The 15,845-nt window shown below is 46.5% G+C and overlaps 2 protein-coding genes across 6 annotated transcripts in view; one reads left to right on the top strand and one right to left on the bottom strand.

The window, feature by feature from the left end:
• Window positions 1-15,845, bottom strand: part of Cyp2r1 (cytochrome P450 family 2 subfamily R member 1) — a 700,872-nt gene that overhangs the window by 159,156 nt on the left and 525,871 nt on the right. The window lies entirely within an intron of this gene.
• Window positions 1-15,845, top strand: part of Spon1 (spondin 1) — a 298,089-nt gene that overhangs the window by 274,573 nt on the left and 7,671 nt on the right. The window contains exons 8-11 of the mRNA XM_050143162.1: window positions 10,938-11,139; window positions 12,380-12,520; window positions 12,916-12,991; window positions 14,067-14,249. Of these exons, the coding sequence (XP_049999119.1) occupies window positions 10,938-11,139; window positions 12,380-12,520; window positions 12,916-12,991; window positions 14,067-14,249 (602 nt within the window). The remainder of the gene's footprint in view (window positions 1-10,937; window positions 11,140-12,379; window positions 12,521-12,915; window positions 12,992-14,066; window positions 14,250-15,845) is intronic.

The following is a 15,845-nucleotide window of genomic DNA, read 5'->3' as shown; positions in this document are numbered from 1 at the left end:
GGGAGGGAGGGAGGGAGGGAGGGAGGGAGGGAGGGAGGATGCGATAAATAGAGTAATGAACAGAATGGATAGAAAGATGCAGAGAGAGAGGGAGAAAGAGAGGTCAGTTTGGGAAATCCCTCTTTATAGATGGCCAACACTGAACTTAAACTCATCATGCCCAAAATGGAACACTTCACCTTCACACAGACCTGTGCTTAGCCGGCTGTGGGAGGCAGAGGGAGGTGGCTCTCTGTGGCTTTGAAGCCAGGCTGGTCTACAGAGTGAGTCCTAAGCTAGACAGGGCTACATGATGAAACTCCCTCTTAAAAAACACAAGCAAACACATCCTGCTCTTCTTCATGTGGGGAAACTCCTAAAGGGCAGTACTCACAAAACCTCACTTCCTCGCCTACTGTGGCACAAGTCAGGCCTTACCTGGCTGTCTTCTACGATCAGGTCAGACTTCCGTCAGCCTCCCAATTCCTGACCTGCTTCAGGTCATTTTTACCGTTTCCCATAGTTCAGTTCAGCAGCTGTACCATTATACGTGATTTTTTTTTCAAGAATCTAACCTTGCTGTGTTCCTCCTCTTCTTAGCATCTTTCTTTTCACACACACACACACACACAAAAGAGTGTGTTTAGGGTGGGGGATGCCTCTCCCTATAAGCATCCACCAAAAGCCCAGTTACCTCAGTCTACCCTAATGGTGACCTGTTACAGATGTTGAAACTCAGATGTGCCCCTTCTATGACAAGCCCAGTGTTACCTTCTAGTTCTGTTGAGGGTGGAATGAGAGTGTCGGCCATATCCAGATGTGGCCCTAACCCACCTTCTCTATTTAGAACAAGATCCTCAGATTCAGTAATGACATAATCATTTTCTCACCTTCTAATACATTTCTCTCTTTTAGTCAAGCTTCTGATCAGCCTGAAACTAATAGCAGAATATCAGTAATAAATTGGCTCTTGTCTCACAATGACAGGAAACAAAATCCGACCTCCACTTCACCCCGAATCCTTCAAGCAATGACAACTGAAGCGCTTCATTGATTCAGTAGCTACTTACTGAGGTCTCCAAAGACAGGCTCCACAGTGGGGAGTGGGGAAGGGGACTGTGGTGAGGAGAACTCTCCCTGGCGCCAGCCCTTCAGTGGGACAGGTATTTAGCAAATATGTATATGTAAAGGAAAGTCATGGTGAGGTCAGAATGAAGAAGAATACAGCACATTCAAAGCATTAAAAGGTTTCTAATTTCTGCATAACTAGATGCAGAAATCAAAGGTGAACTGCATGTGGGGCCAAGCTATGCACCATTAAAAAAACTTAAGAATGGTAGGGTTGTCAGGAGGTTGGGGTAGAAGAGACATGGTCAAAGTATATTATGTACTTGTATGACGATATCCTTGTGGAATCCAGTCCTCTCTATAATAAGTATACCAATAAAGGGGGAAACTTTTTAAATTTTTTTCAATTAAAACACTGAAAAGTGTTGAGCAGAATATGATCAGAACAGCATTTGAAAATCAAAAGGCAATGCCAAGACCACAATATGAAAAGTTTGATGAGGTGGGAAGGACAGGCCACAGGCAGCGGCAGAGAGCCAGGAAGGAGGTGACTGCCACTCCTACTGAAATGGAAGTGATGGGAGGGGGAAACGGAAGAGATGCCACTAAGTGATAAGATGTAGAGGGTAAAGCTGACAGCTTTGGTGACAGACTGAGGGACAAAAAGATGAGGGAGACAGAGTGGTCAAGATGCTTCTCAGGTGTGGGGCTGACCCAGATAGGGAACTGGTCCCATCCAGGACTGGGTACTTTAGATGAAGTTTGATGGGAAGACCCATGAGATCAACTGACCATGACATGTTTTTAAGATGTCCTCAAAACGTTTATGTGAAAATCAAGTACCCAGATCATTATGTAACTTTGAATTTCAGGGCTAAAATCTCTTAAGATGTAAAACTGAGTCAAGAATGAATGAGAGACTTTCCAAAGAAGCTTAGGAATAAGAGGCAAGGACTTAGGACAGAGTCCCGAAGCCTCCCCATTCTTCATGGTGAAGAAAACTTGCCTTCAAAGGAAACCAAAAAAGAACACCAAAAGGTCCCAAAGAAAGCATGGTTTCTCTAAGCCTAGAAAAGAGTGTTTAAGGAGAGTGGCCAGCAATACCCAAACCAGCAGAGACATGAAGTTGAGTCAAGACTACATAGTATTCTTTAGATTCACAGACATTAAGGTCATTGTGACCTTCTGCTGTGGGAAGGGGGAACCCTGCACACAGAGGATGAAATCGGGACAGGGTGAGATTGCAGAGTCACAAATACAAATGATTCAGTTAAGCCTGCGCGAGAAGACTAAGAACTGCCTGGACTGTGGCTGCAAAGAGATGAAAATCAAGTAGAGCTGTGTGTGTGTGTGTGTGTGTGTGTCGGTGTGTGTGTCGGTGTGCGTGTGTGTCTGTGTCTGTGTGTCTGTGTGTGTTGGTGGCCCAGAGGTGGTTTTTTGGTTTTGTTTTTGTGGGGGGTTCTCTTTTATCTTTTTCTTTTTCCAAGATGTGAAAGGCTTTGTGAAAAATTGAAAGACGTATTATTTGGGGATGTCCTCCCACACTTCACCTATCCCTCAGACTTCCTGAGACCCAGTGGAAACAAAAAAGATTAATTGATGGCAAACACTCAGCCCCCAAAACATCCAAAACCTTTCCACTCCACACTATGGGCTTGGTAAGGGAAAGGAATTTTCCTTTGATTTGCCCAAACCCTCGACTCCCCTTTCCTTTTCCAAATCTCATTAGGAAGTCAAATTAGGAAGCCTACACGCAGCCAAGTTTTGTTTTGCCCTAACAGCCCTCCCCCTCCCCCGAAGCCTGCCTGATGGAGGTTAATGGGATTCCAGCCTCCCCAGCCCGGTGGAGAGCCAGGGTGACCTACTTTCAAAGTCCCGTCTGTTGAAACTGACTTGTTTTTCAGCATCTTCATCCCATTCCCAGCGCCCCTTCTCAAAGGACAATCGTGAATGAACAGATTAGCTGGTGACTTGTTTAATTCAATAAATCAAGCCAGCACAACTGACAGCCCACTGTTCAGGTAGAGACAGGAAAAGACAAATTCTGGGCAAAGCCACATCCTTCACTGGTTCCTCAGTCACAAGTGGAAAACAGTTCCTACAAATCATTCTGAATTTGCACTACTCTGTTCCTCCAGGGTGGTCTGAATGCTAAGAATTACCGGAACTTTCAAAGATATTTATCTCCTGGAAAGGACTGGCATCCCCCCTAAATTATTCCCATCCATTCTTGGTTATCTCTGGCTTAGACAGCGGCCCGTGTTTGTGAGGTCTGCGGTGTAGAGACTGAGTCAACGTCTCTAGAAATGAAATCAGAAATATCTTCCATTTAAATTAGCCCCCGGGTTCCAGGGCCCCTCCTGCTTCCTAGTAGCTTCACCTGGGTCCATCCACACTTTCGGGGGAGTGAAGGAGCACGGACTAGAGCAGGTGGTAGATCTGCGTGTCCAGATGGACTTGGAGTCCCAGATGCCTTATGGTTAGAAACGAATGTTGCAAGAACCTGACAAACCCTGAGCCGCCAACTCAGGGCTTCAGCCAAGTGAATGGCTTGGGCGCCCCCTGGTGACTCAATGGAGTTTCTGCACATGAGAAAAAAGAACTCGTGGGACAAAACTAAACTTTTAAGAACTGAATTTTCCAGGTCTCACTGGTGTGCACCTGTGACTAGAAGTCAAGGATTGGGGTCTAGATGAATCACAAATATCATGTCTTGCCTCTTTTCCTCTGTGTTGTGTCTTGGGAAATTTTGTTGCAAATGAGGCATAGTAGTGTCAGGAGCCATGGAAGCAATTTCTTCACAGTAGGTGAGGTTACAAACACCCTTCCCTGTGCCCTCATCCCATGTGCCACACTCTCTCACAGGACTAAAGAAGCCGTTTCTCCATGTAGCCACTTATTTTTAATTTGTGCATGTGTGAGTTATCTGTTCATAACTCTCCTGACATCTTCCAGTGATGCTAGATAGCAACATTTTTGAAGACACGCCATTTTTATTGGGACCTAAGGTGTTGAGATTAGCATCTTAAATGTCCCCCAGAAAGCTAAAGGCTTGGTTTCCAGCTCGTGGCACTCACGGGAGGTGATGAAACTTCAGGAGTTGAAAAGAAGCTAGGCCTGTGGAGGTCTGTACTTGGAAGGTGTATTAGGGCCCAGCCAGCTTCTCTTGTGGCTCCACCATGATGTTACTGTCTGCCACAGTCCCACAGGCACATGGTCAAGGGACACGGACTCAATCTCTGTCACCAGGAGCCTGTCTTCTAAGATACTTTCCTCAGTTGTTTGTGACAGTGACCGAAAACTAGAGCAAGAAGGGACACAAGAATTTTTAAATCTCAGAGTGTGTGCGTGTAGATGTAATGACATATCTTAGGGATAGGACCCAAGTCGCAACATGTCTCATGTGCACCCTCTACACACAGAAGAGTCTGCGCAGTATTTTAATGCACCTGCAATTTGACTGTAGACTATCGCATGTGGCTAAGGGCGGAATTCTCCACCTGGGTTTTGTGTTCCTGATCAGAAAGGCTCAGATTTGTGGCTTTGAAGATTTGTAATACTAAGCACACACCATTCTCTTTACTATACAGAGGTTTCGATTGATGTCGGTTTCCTTTGCAGTTGCTTTTCCTGTTTCAAATCTAGGAAAGGTAACATTGCTCTCACAGAACGTTTTCTCAAATGTTTGGTGTTTTTCTACTATCTAGATGTTTTCTCTTTGGTTCTAGAGCTATTGTCTGCTGTATGGTGTTCGGTATGAATCCGGTATTTTCATTCTAGTGGTCTGACACCACTTGGTGAGCGGTCTTTCCTCTCAGGCTCCCTTGAGTAGATGACTTCATGCAAGGGCAGTCTCTAGACTCTCCGTGTCGGGCCACTAATTTCCATTTCTGTTTTCCTTTGACTATCCTATTATTTAAATTAGACATGTCATATACTCTGAATGTAATAATCTGTATCAACTCTCTCTGCTTTTTAAAAAAAAGGATTCATATTTAAATCCTAGATAAAAGAAAATTAGGACATCAAATTGGCAAAATGTCATATCTTGGAAGACCTGGCATCAAAAGAGCATAAATAAGAACTTTTTATTAAAGTTTGATTAAATTAAAGAGCCCCAGTCCTGGCTAGCATTTCCTAAGAAAAAGTCACACATGATGCTTATCCATTTCATTATTTTAAATAAGGTTTTTTCTAAGAGAAATAATAAATACTTTGAAGCGACCTTTAATTAAATTTGAAGGTCAACGGAAATAGAAAAGCTCCACATTCATTTCCTAGATTAGTTCATTTATTTCAACAAACATTTGGAAGGAGCCCACTGCTGCTAAGATCTCTACCAGGCACCAAAATGTGGCTGAAATAACAAAGGGGGGGCTCTACTCTTGGTACCTAATGGGGAAAGTGACATTAAACAAGAAATTCTGAGTGACACATTAAGTCAGCGAGCAAAGGTAGGCAGGCGCGCTGAGCAGTGTGGGAGAGTAGGGGAAAGGTCACTCATGCAGACACTGCGGAGCCTGGGGGAATTTTCCCGTCCTGGATAAGGTGTGTCTAAAGATGCTCCTACACCCTTCTGCATCCAAAATTGCCACGTTACTCGACAGAGGGTCAGGTATTTGGGGTCTGGCTTTCCATCCCTTGAAGTCCTCACCAGGCCCTGCAGGCTGTTGGCTGTGTTGACTGAAAACGCTTCTGTGGGCTCTTGTCCTTGACCCGTGTCTCAGTCACATTGATGTAACCGAAAGAATACCTGGCAGAAAGCAACCTAAGAAAAGATAGGTGTGTTTTGGCTCATGAGTTCAGGGCATGCAGTTCACCAAAACAGGGAAGGCCGTGACAATGGGAGCACGAGGTGGCTGTCGTCAGGCACCTACAGCCAGGAAGAGCAGAGATGCAGACTGGTGCTCACCAACTCGCTTTCCCCTTCCTTCCCTTTTGGATTCAGTCAGGGGTGTCAGCCCATGGATGGATGCTCCCCACATTGAGAGGAGTCCTCAATTAGTCTTCTTTGGAAACAGCTTTTTTTTAAAAAAAAAAATTGTTTATTTATTATGTATACAATGTTCTGTCTGTGTGTATGCCTGCAAGCCAGAAGAGGGCACCAGACCTTATTACAGGTGGTTGTGAGCCACCATGTGGTTGGTGGGAATTGAACTCAGGACCTTTGGAAGAGTAGGCAATGCTCTTAACCTCTGAGCCATCTCTCCAGCCCTGGAAATAGCTTTGAAAACACTCAGATCCTGCGATCCTAGGTGGCTACCAATATAGTTGAGCTGACACAAAGACCTACCATCACACAAACTTATGTCTGTGAGGTGCACAAGTACCAGTTTATGCCAGATTGGAGTCATGGTGGGAGGAGTACTATTCTCTAGATTCCTCAGTAGAGCTGGATTCGTCGCCTTAGGTTATCATTGTGAATCATGTCACTTGTGGGGTTCAGGATAACATGATTATCTCTGGAATCACATACTGGGGAAGTTGGGGAGACAGAGGTCAAGTAGTAAGTCTTTGTGGCAAGGAAGGAAGGGGGCTATATCCCAGGGGACTGCTGATCAGGCACTGTAAAACAGGCCGGCCACTCAATATGAGGCTGGATACGCAGTGCCATGGCTCAGACTGGGGGCCCTGTGGAAGCTGGGAACTGAAGTTCCCTCGGGAGCTTCTTAAAGCAAGCTGCTGCCGGCTGGGGAGATGACTCAGTCAGTGAAGTGCTTGCCAGGAAAGTTGGAGGACCAGAACCCACATTTTTTAAATGTCAGCGGTGGTACCACATGCTTATAGTCCCAACACTAAGGAGGGGAAATAGGTAGACTTGGAGCTTCCTAGCCAGTCGACTGGCCTAGCCTACTTGGGGAGTTCCAAAAAAAAAAAAAATGGGCAGCAAATGAGAAACCACACCTGAAGTTGTCCTCCAGCCTACACACACACACACACACACGTTCACCACCACACATGCACACACACCATGTATACATGCACATACCAGATACACAAAGAAGTTGTTAAAAACCACTGGCCCACAATCCAGAGGAATTCTTAAGGAACGTGAGAAGAGGAAATTGGGTCCCCATATGTACCTAATCATACAGAAAGATAGGCGTGTCTTCAGGTGATGTCTTACTGTTCTCTTGCCATGGCAAAGCACCATGACCAACAACTTATAGAAGACTTGGTATTTAATTGGAGACTTGTTTACAGTTTCTGAGGGTTAGTCCACTATTATCGTGGTGGGGAGGGCAGTGGCAGGCAGGCGTGGTACTACTAGAGCTGAGAGCCCTGATCCAAAAGAAGGAAGCAGAGAGAGAAAGACTGGGCTTGGTGTGGACTTTCGAAACCTCAGAGCCCATCAACAGTGACACGCCACCTCCAAGAGGCCACACCTCCTAATACTTCTCAAACAGTTCTGCTCTCTGGTGAGCAAACATTCAAATAGATGAGCCTATGGGGGCCATTCTTACTCCACATATACAGGTGATAGGAGCTTTGAGACCCAAAAATGGAGAGCAGGATTTTCAGGATCAAGAAACAATAGGACCAATTCCATCACTGCCAGGTATACATGTTAAGCTGACCCACTGGGGTCCTCCATACCTGGGGAGCACCAATAAAGCCCACCCCTGAGGAACTCCCCCAAAAATAATTGTTAGGAAGCCATTTTAATTATAAGTCTGGGGTAGTGGTGGCGCACGCCTTTAATCCCAGCACTTGGGTGACAGAGGCAGGCAAATCTTTGAGTTCGAGACCAGCCTGGTCTACTAAGTGAGTTCCTGAACAGCCAGGGCTACACAGAGAAACCCTGTCTCAACAAAAAAAGAAAAGGAGAATTATAGGTCTTTTTCTACAGAGGCCTGCAGGACATGTGAGCACCAACAGAATACGGTCCCTGCCCCCTCCAGTGGTTTGGAGAGGTTCCTGGAGAAGGTGACACATGGAAGGCTTGAACTTGAGCTGCAGGAGACCACCTCCAGAGCTTGTTAAAACAAGTGACTGGGCCCTACCCCACGCCCCTAATTCCCCAAATCTGTGTGGGGCAATTAACCTTCGTTTCTGATAAGTTCCAGGGGGAGCCAAGGACCCACACTTTCCAAAGTGCTTTAGTATAGAAGTAAATGCCAGGACCCTGCTCCCAGGCTGGACACAGGAAGGTTCTAGGAGCATGGGGTTTGGGGACAACATCCAGCCCTTGCTGACCTGCTGATGCGAAGCCAGGCTCTGACTTTTGCTCCATTCATGTTCCAGAGCCTAGACTGGTAACAGCCACAGTGGGAAGCCCACTCAGAAAAGCCCCCACACTCCCCCCCTTCTGATCTCATATTGAACTCATGGTCTTTTTCTCTCCACAACAGAGAAAAACCAGTGTATTTTAGCCAAAACGCCCTGCACCAGAGGAATTTCCAATTTCAGATTTTGAAAACAGTATAACATGTACATATACATGTATGTAATATACATACATATACATAATCATGTATCTTGGGGATGGAATCCAGGTCTAAATGTGAGCTCATCTGTTTCATATACACCTTACAAAACAGCCTGAAGATAACTTTGTACAATATTTCATTAATTTTTTAATTAGCACACGAAAGTGATGCATTTCCTCATGGCAGCTTCAGGTGTATGGCACACTTATTCACACTTACCCTACTCCTCACTGCTCCCTAGCTGCCTCTGCCTGGCTCCCGGAAGTCCTGGCCTTCTGTTCTTATGGGCACATGTTGAGTTACTTCCTCCTGCGCTCCTTACCCTCCTCTCTCATGATCCCCTTTCTAGTTTCATGACCTACAGACACACACACACCACACACAAACCACAATCACAAGCACACACATCTGTATATAGTTTTTCTATAGATAAGATAAAAACTGCAGTATTTGTGAGTGTGACTTATTTTGTTTAACATAATGCTTTCTGGCTCTACGCTTTTTCCTGCACATGTCACGGCTGAATAAAATTCTATTGTGTATGTATAAAAGTTACCCATTCCTCTGTTGATGGACATTTAGATGGGAGTCATTGGCTGGTTATATTGCAAATTTTCGAAGAATTTTCTGTATGCAACTATTCCACGATATGGAATTTTCTATTCATGGGATTGTGTCAGTACCCAAGCTGCTGTGAAGTCTGGAGTTTTCCAGCTTTGGGGTTTTCAGAGCAAAGATGTTAAACCTGTGATTATAATCGTAGCAGAGGTGCCAAGCACTGGACTGGGAAAACTATGCAGGAGAGCTGGCCAATTACTCCCTGTAACCTCTGACACAGACATGTGATCCCCATTTTAAAGGTGTGGAAGCCGGGGCCAGAGAGATGCTGTACAAGCAAGAGGACTTGAGTTCAGGCCTTCCGGATCTCATAGAAAAGCTGAGCATGGCTGTGTGTGCCTATGAGCCTGGCACTGGGGAAACAGGAACCGGTGGAAGCTCACTGGACAGCGAGTTTAGCCAAAACAGTGAGCTTTGGGTTGAAAGAGAAATGCTATCTCAAACAATAAGATGGAGAGTGATAGAGGAAGACCTCTGACATGGCAAGGTACATGCATCCACATATATGTGCACATACATAAAACACAAATAAAAATGTTTGGAAAATGCTCAGACATGGAGAAGGACACACCGCTCCATGGGATGCTGTCAAGACACACACCTAAGCTTTCCTCCCCTCTGTTTGTTGGTTGGTTCCATTTGTCTGCCAAGGGCCAATGATCTAAATCAGGGGGACCCACTGGGTCTGGAGCCATCACTCTCTGGGCTGGGTGAGGGTAGGCAGAAGCGCAGATCTCAGCAGAAGCCACAGGGTCTCTCAAAACAGCAAGGGCTGATCAGCTACCAGATGGAATGAACAGATCAGTTGGTGACTAGCCAAGGGTTCCCCACAGCTAGCGGCCTAAGGCTGCAGAGTTATGCCAAACTGCCTTTAAGTCTTGGCCCCTGCTACCCAATCTCATTCATCCCAATACACGTACATTGCCTCTCAACTAAAACCAGGGTCATAATTCTACCCTTAGCATGACCAATGAATGGAAAATGGAATAGGATGGATCTGTCACCTAGAACGTGCTAAGAGAACGGGACTCTTCCTCCGCACTCCCTTCTGTGGGCCCCCTCCATCGTCTCTTACAATGCAGCCTCTCTTGAGATCTTGCAACCTAGGGAGATGAGGCTGAAGAGTAGCTGGAGTCTGCAGAATTTAGAAACATTTAGCCAAAGGTTTCTAGCTCTCCAACTCAACTGGTAACCAGGGCAACCAGATGGTCATGCCGTGATGCCAGGCAGGTCCTCACCTTGGGTGATCTCTTATGGTAAACAGGGGCAGAAGGCATGGGAAGACCTTTGGTACTCTGGAGATCTCAGCTGAGTGGGGAGGAGGAGACTTTAGGAACTGATAGTGGAAAGAACCTTGAACTCATGTTTGTGTGGGTCATTGTCTCCCTTCTGTCCTGCCCCTTAATGTTGTGACTTTGGACACATTCTATAACTCTCTTGAAGAAGTCAGAATCAGAATCAATATTCCTTGCTTTAGTTCTGTTGTAAAGATGAAATGAAGGTATGCCTTAGGACCGTGGAATAGTTACTGTTAGCAAAGTTCATCTCACATCCTAGACACACACACACACACACACACACACACACACACACACACACCTGATTTCCCAGAGCTTTACAGAGCAGTGAGAGATGCATCAGTCCACAGCTAAGCAAATAAATCATAGTTGGAAATTCTACAGAGGTGTTCAAAAATGGACAGTGGGAGGCATAAACCACCGATGCCTGAGGAGTCTCTTCCCTCTCTGTCCTTCTCAGTTTCTAACAATGGCCAAGCCACACGACTCCCAAATATGTGCACAGCCCATCCCGAATGTAATAGCCTCTGTATTTGGTTTCTAGGAGAGCAGCACCCTCAGCTGAATTCTCGGTAGACAGGACACGCCACTTAATGTCCTTCTTGACCATGATGGGCCCTAGTCCCGATTGGAACGTGGGCCTGTCTGCAGAGGATCTGTGCACCAAGGAGTGTGGCTGGGTCCAGAAAGTGGTGCAGGACCTGATTCCCTGGGACGCTGGCACTGACAGCGGAGTGACCTATGAGGTAGGTGTGTGCCCACAGCAGAAGGCAGAACTCCTTAGCAACCTCTTCTGCTCTGCCCTAATCTAGGTGTCTAGGGTGTGACTCAGCTATGTCCTAGAAGTCCCTTGTGGCCAGCATTGTTCTGTGTGCCAACTGCATTAAAGTCTGGAGCCATCACAAGGCCGAGGAGGGGGCTAGGTTGTAAAGAGCACTCGTTGTTAAGAGGACAAGTTCAGTTCCCAGCCCCTGCAGGCAGCTAACAAGCATCTGTAACTCCAGTTCCGGAGGATCTAAACCCCTCTTCTAACATCCATCCATGGGTACCAGGTGCACAGGTGGTATGCATACAAGTATGGAGGCAAAAAATAAATAAATAAAAATAAAAATAAATAAAAAATAAAACTTTAGCATGTAAAATAAATAAATCTTTTTAAAAGATATTTTTAAAGTCTGGAACCATCAGAAAACCAGTAAGAGAGGGACAGGCAGACAGCTACTTCAGTGACGCTCTTGCTAGGCAAGCAGGATGGAGTCAGTTCCCCAGAATGTAGGTTACAAAGTCAGGCAGGGTGGCTCATGTTGATAATCCTAGTGTTGGGGAGGGAAAAACAGGTGCACCCTGAAGCTTGCTGCCTGCCACACTCAACATTCTATCTGTAATCTGGGGCTGCCTTCTCACAGCAATGACAGAGCTGAGTAGTCACCAGGCACAGCGTGACTCACATCTGACCAGACACGAGAACAGTCCGCTGCGTGGTCCAGCAGAAAAAGCCTTGGATCCAGGTCAAGCTGGCTCAGCCACTTCTAAGCTTGGATGACCTCTTTGGCACTTGGCTCTTCCACCTGGCCACAAACTTCTGGTGTGTGTGGAAGTTTCTAAGATAGGGTTATGGATTTCCAAGCACAGGGTCTATACAAGTAGAATTCCATGAATATAATATACCTTTTTTAAGATTTGTTTTACGTGTGCAAGTGCTCTAGCTACATGTACACCTTTACACCAGAAGAGGGCACCAGATCCGATGGTTGTGAGCCACCGTGTGACTGCCTGAAATTGAACTCAGGACCTCTGAAAGAGCAGCCAGTGCTCTTAACCGCTGAGCCATCTCTCCAGCCCTCGTTACACTTCTTACATTCCAAACAGAGCATGCTCTATTTAATCCCCAAAAGTCCTAGTAGAGTTTTTGTTCTGATCTCAATAAACAAATTACTCTGAGGTCTTCCCATTGTATTTCCCACGCTGTCTGTTTTATTCCTGCAGTCACCAAACAAGCCCACAATTCCTCAGGAAAAAATCCGACCCCTGACCAGTCTGGACCATCCTCAGAGTCCTTTCTATGACCCAGAAGGTGGGTCCATCACACAAGTGGCCAGAGTCGTCATCGAGAGAATTGCCCGGAAGGTACTGTGAGGAGGGCCATTGTTCCTGTACACCTTTCTAGAACCACTGGAGTCTCTGGCAGGAAGCAGCTCTGGATATAGGATTTCTGGGCCTCCTGAGGTCTCAAGCATGAAAATTATCTTTTAGAGTGAAGCCTGGTTCAAATGAATGATTTGATCCAAGCAGATTAGTTTATCCTAAGTTCTACAGTCAGTTGCTAATGTCTGCCATGGTCAGGATATCTGTTTAGTCAATGTTTTTTTCTTGCATTTCTTTTCACTTAAGCTATAAGTTCTGTTAGCCCAGAACTCCACTATCACGTGCGTTTTGTGCCAAGGAAACATTAGAATTAGGTATTGCAGCTCTCCCTTGAACATTCTCTTTTCTTGACTGTCTACTCTCTGTTTCTTTGGCAGGGAGAACAATGCAACATTGTACCTGACAATGTGGATGATATTGTAGCTGACCTGGCTCCAGAAGAGAAGGATGAAGGTACGCTGTTCTCCTCTGTCCCTGGTGGCAACATAAACTGACAGAGTTCCCATCTCTGAAATAATCAGGATTCCTGGAGGCAGGGCAACTCGGGTGTCTAAGCATGTGCTTGGCATGTACCAATCCCTGGTCCCTATTTCCAGCATCTTAGCCAAAGAAAAGACTAAAATCCAAGGCCAACATTAGGCACCAATCTAAGGCAATTGGTGGAGGAGTGACATTGGAGCAAGTATTAACATTAGTTCTCTATGACGGCCATGGAGACAGCATTTGGTGGGTTTCGCAGTATCCAGACTGCTGTCTGCTTTGCTGCTTGCCAGGCGGAGACAAATCCATTTCCCTATCATCAAGGACAAAGTCCAGGCCCGACAGTCAGGAGAGAAAGGCAGAGCCTTGGTTTATAAGTTTCCTCACAGAACCTTGACTTCATGAATCTGTAACCCTGACAAGAAGCTAACCTTCTCATCTCTCTTCCCTCAACTATGAAATGGGTATCATAACAGATGTTGCTTCCGAGAAAATGAGACTCAACAGGCTCAGTTAAGTGAGGCTTTTAGGATGCCAGCACAGGGCAAGTGCCTGGGGAGCTGACACGTGTGGGTGGGGCCAATGGAAAGGTGTGTGAGCTTCTCAAAACTGCCCATGAAATGCCCACCTGCTTGGAAACAATGCCTGCCAAGGGCAGGTGGTGTTGGGAAGATACACACACATACAGAGGATCTTACAGAAAGAGAGTAGTCCCTAGTCATTAGATATTCACCAGCAGAAATTTTTTTTAAAAAAAAAATTATTTATGTGTATTGGTGTTTTGCCTACATGCATGTCTGTGTGAGGGTGTCAGATTCCATGAAACTGCAGTTGCTGACAGTTGTGACCTGCCATGTGGGAATTGAACCCGGGTCCTCTGGAAGGGCAGCTAGTGCTCTTAATTGCTGAGCCATCTCTCCAGCCCCTGGAACATCAAGGGAAGAAAACCTCTGCTTCTGTCCCTAGAACACACAGATAAGCCTTTATGCAGAGAGCATCCATGGCTCCCACAGGCTCCCAGGGAGAACATGTCAAACACTCTTTGCAGATGACACCCCGGAAACCTGCATCTACTCCAACTGGTCTCCGTGGTCGGCCTGCAGCTCCTCCACCTGTGAAAAGGGCAAGAGAATGCGGCAACGCATGCTGAAGGCGCAGCTGGACCTCAGCGTCCCCTGCCCTGACACGCAGGACTTTCAGCCCTGCATGGGCCCTGGCTGCAGCGATGAAGGTAAGGTAAGGCCTAGGCCAGCCGGAGAAGACTGGGAAGAGAGGCCCACCTAGCAACCTGGGTCCCATGACGGGCAGTGTTCCCAGAGAGGCATCATGGTCATTCATCACCATTGTTCCAACCAGAGCAAAGGCCACCTGCAGTATCTTGAGGTCTCTGAACGCACAGCCCATCATATGATAACAAATGTCTGAGACTCACCCTTCTTCCTTCATGTGTTACTTGGATGTTACCTATACTAAAATGCCTGTCATGTGTTACTTGTATGACACCTAGACCAAAATGCCTGTCGTCAGGACATTAGGGGGAAGGATTTGTTGGAGTCAGAGGATTTAGTCAGTGGTTGCTTGACCTCATGTACTTCATGGCACCCCAGTAAAATATGATGGTAGGAGAGTGATCTTTCTCTAGCTAGACCCCACTTCCTAAAGTCTCCCCAATACTCCCAACCACCACAAGATACTGTTAGAAATAAGTTTGGGGTCACAAAAGAAAGAGACCACCATTCTGACTGAAGGGTCTGGACAATGGCAAACTTTACTCTTGTTCAAAGGGTGTGTTCAGGAAGAGGGAACACGCAAACAGGAGGTGCATTTAGTTTTTATTCTAACTCAGGTGATGGCTGTGTCTTTTCCTCACTGGCTAGGGTCCAATCTCACAATTGTACTCAGTCGGCTAGTCTGAAAAGAATTGGTGCATAGGAAATAGCAGAGGGAATGGGGGGTCACTAGAGGTGAAGGGCCACTGGAGGTGAGGGGTCACTGCTCCAAAGGAAGAGGGTCCCTTCTCCAGGTCATCCAATTCCTAGGATAGAGCAGTGGGCCTCACCATATAGCCCAGACCAGCCTAGAGCTCACTCTGTAGCTCCATGTGGGTCAGGAACTCATGATGCCCCTGCCTCCGCCACTGGAGTGCTGAGATTGTTGGGCTCCCAAATGCTTTTAAGTAATTGTCATTCCTGGACCCTCTTCCGAACCCGACCTGAGCCTTACACAGATTGCGGAGCACTTATTTCTCATAGAGGCCTTCAGCTCATTGCTCCCTTTCTCCGCTGGAAACTGCTCAAAGGTCAGGCTTGCTTTCTGCAAGTCTGCAAAACCTACGTCACTACACATAGCTTTGGAGATTGCAGGACGATGATTGCAGGGCCAAGGGCAAAGGGCAGCTACCTGCTTCTGCATGACTCTTCCTGCCTGTACAGCCCATGCTGTTTCCTATTCTTATTCTGAGGAGGGTTAGACAGGCTATACTTATTCTGTGGCAGGGCCATTCAGGCTGGAATGGTGCCTCGCACAAAGAAAAGCAATTCCAAGCAGGGGCTAGCTAAAACAGTACACTCTCCTGCACGCCACTTCCCAGCTTTTCCTGGCAGTAGCCTGGCCTGCCTCTCAGGGCTTTACTCCCACAGTGATCATTGCTAGCCATGTGGGCCTCAAACAGGGTACCTCGACAAGAACAAACCCTGCTATAGAGGAGACAGGGAGAAGAAATTCACTGTCAGCCCTGAGGCTCCTTTGGGGGTACAGGAGCTAGGCAGCTAATGCCGATAGTGGCGCTGAAGTCTCTAAGAATAGCCTAAGACTCCTCCACAGGAAA

This window comes from Alexandromys fortis, unplaced genomic scaffold (assembly GCF_014885135.2).
Source record: "Alexandromys fortis isolate MF-2015 unplaced genomic scaffold, M_Fortis_MF-2015_v1.1 scaffold_45, whole genome shotgun sequence".
Taxonomy (NCBI): Eukaryota; Metazoa; Chordata; class Mammalia; order Rodentia; family Cricetidae; genus Alexandromys; species Alexandromys fortis.
Note: the sequence above shows the minus strand (reverse complement) of the source record. Positions and strands in the feature narration are given on the sequence as shown.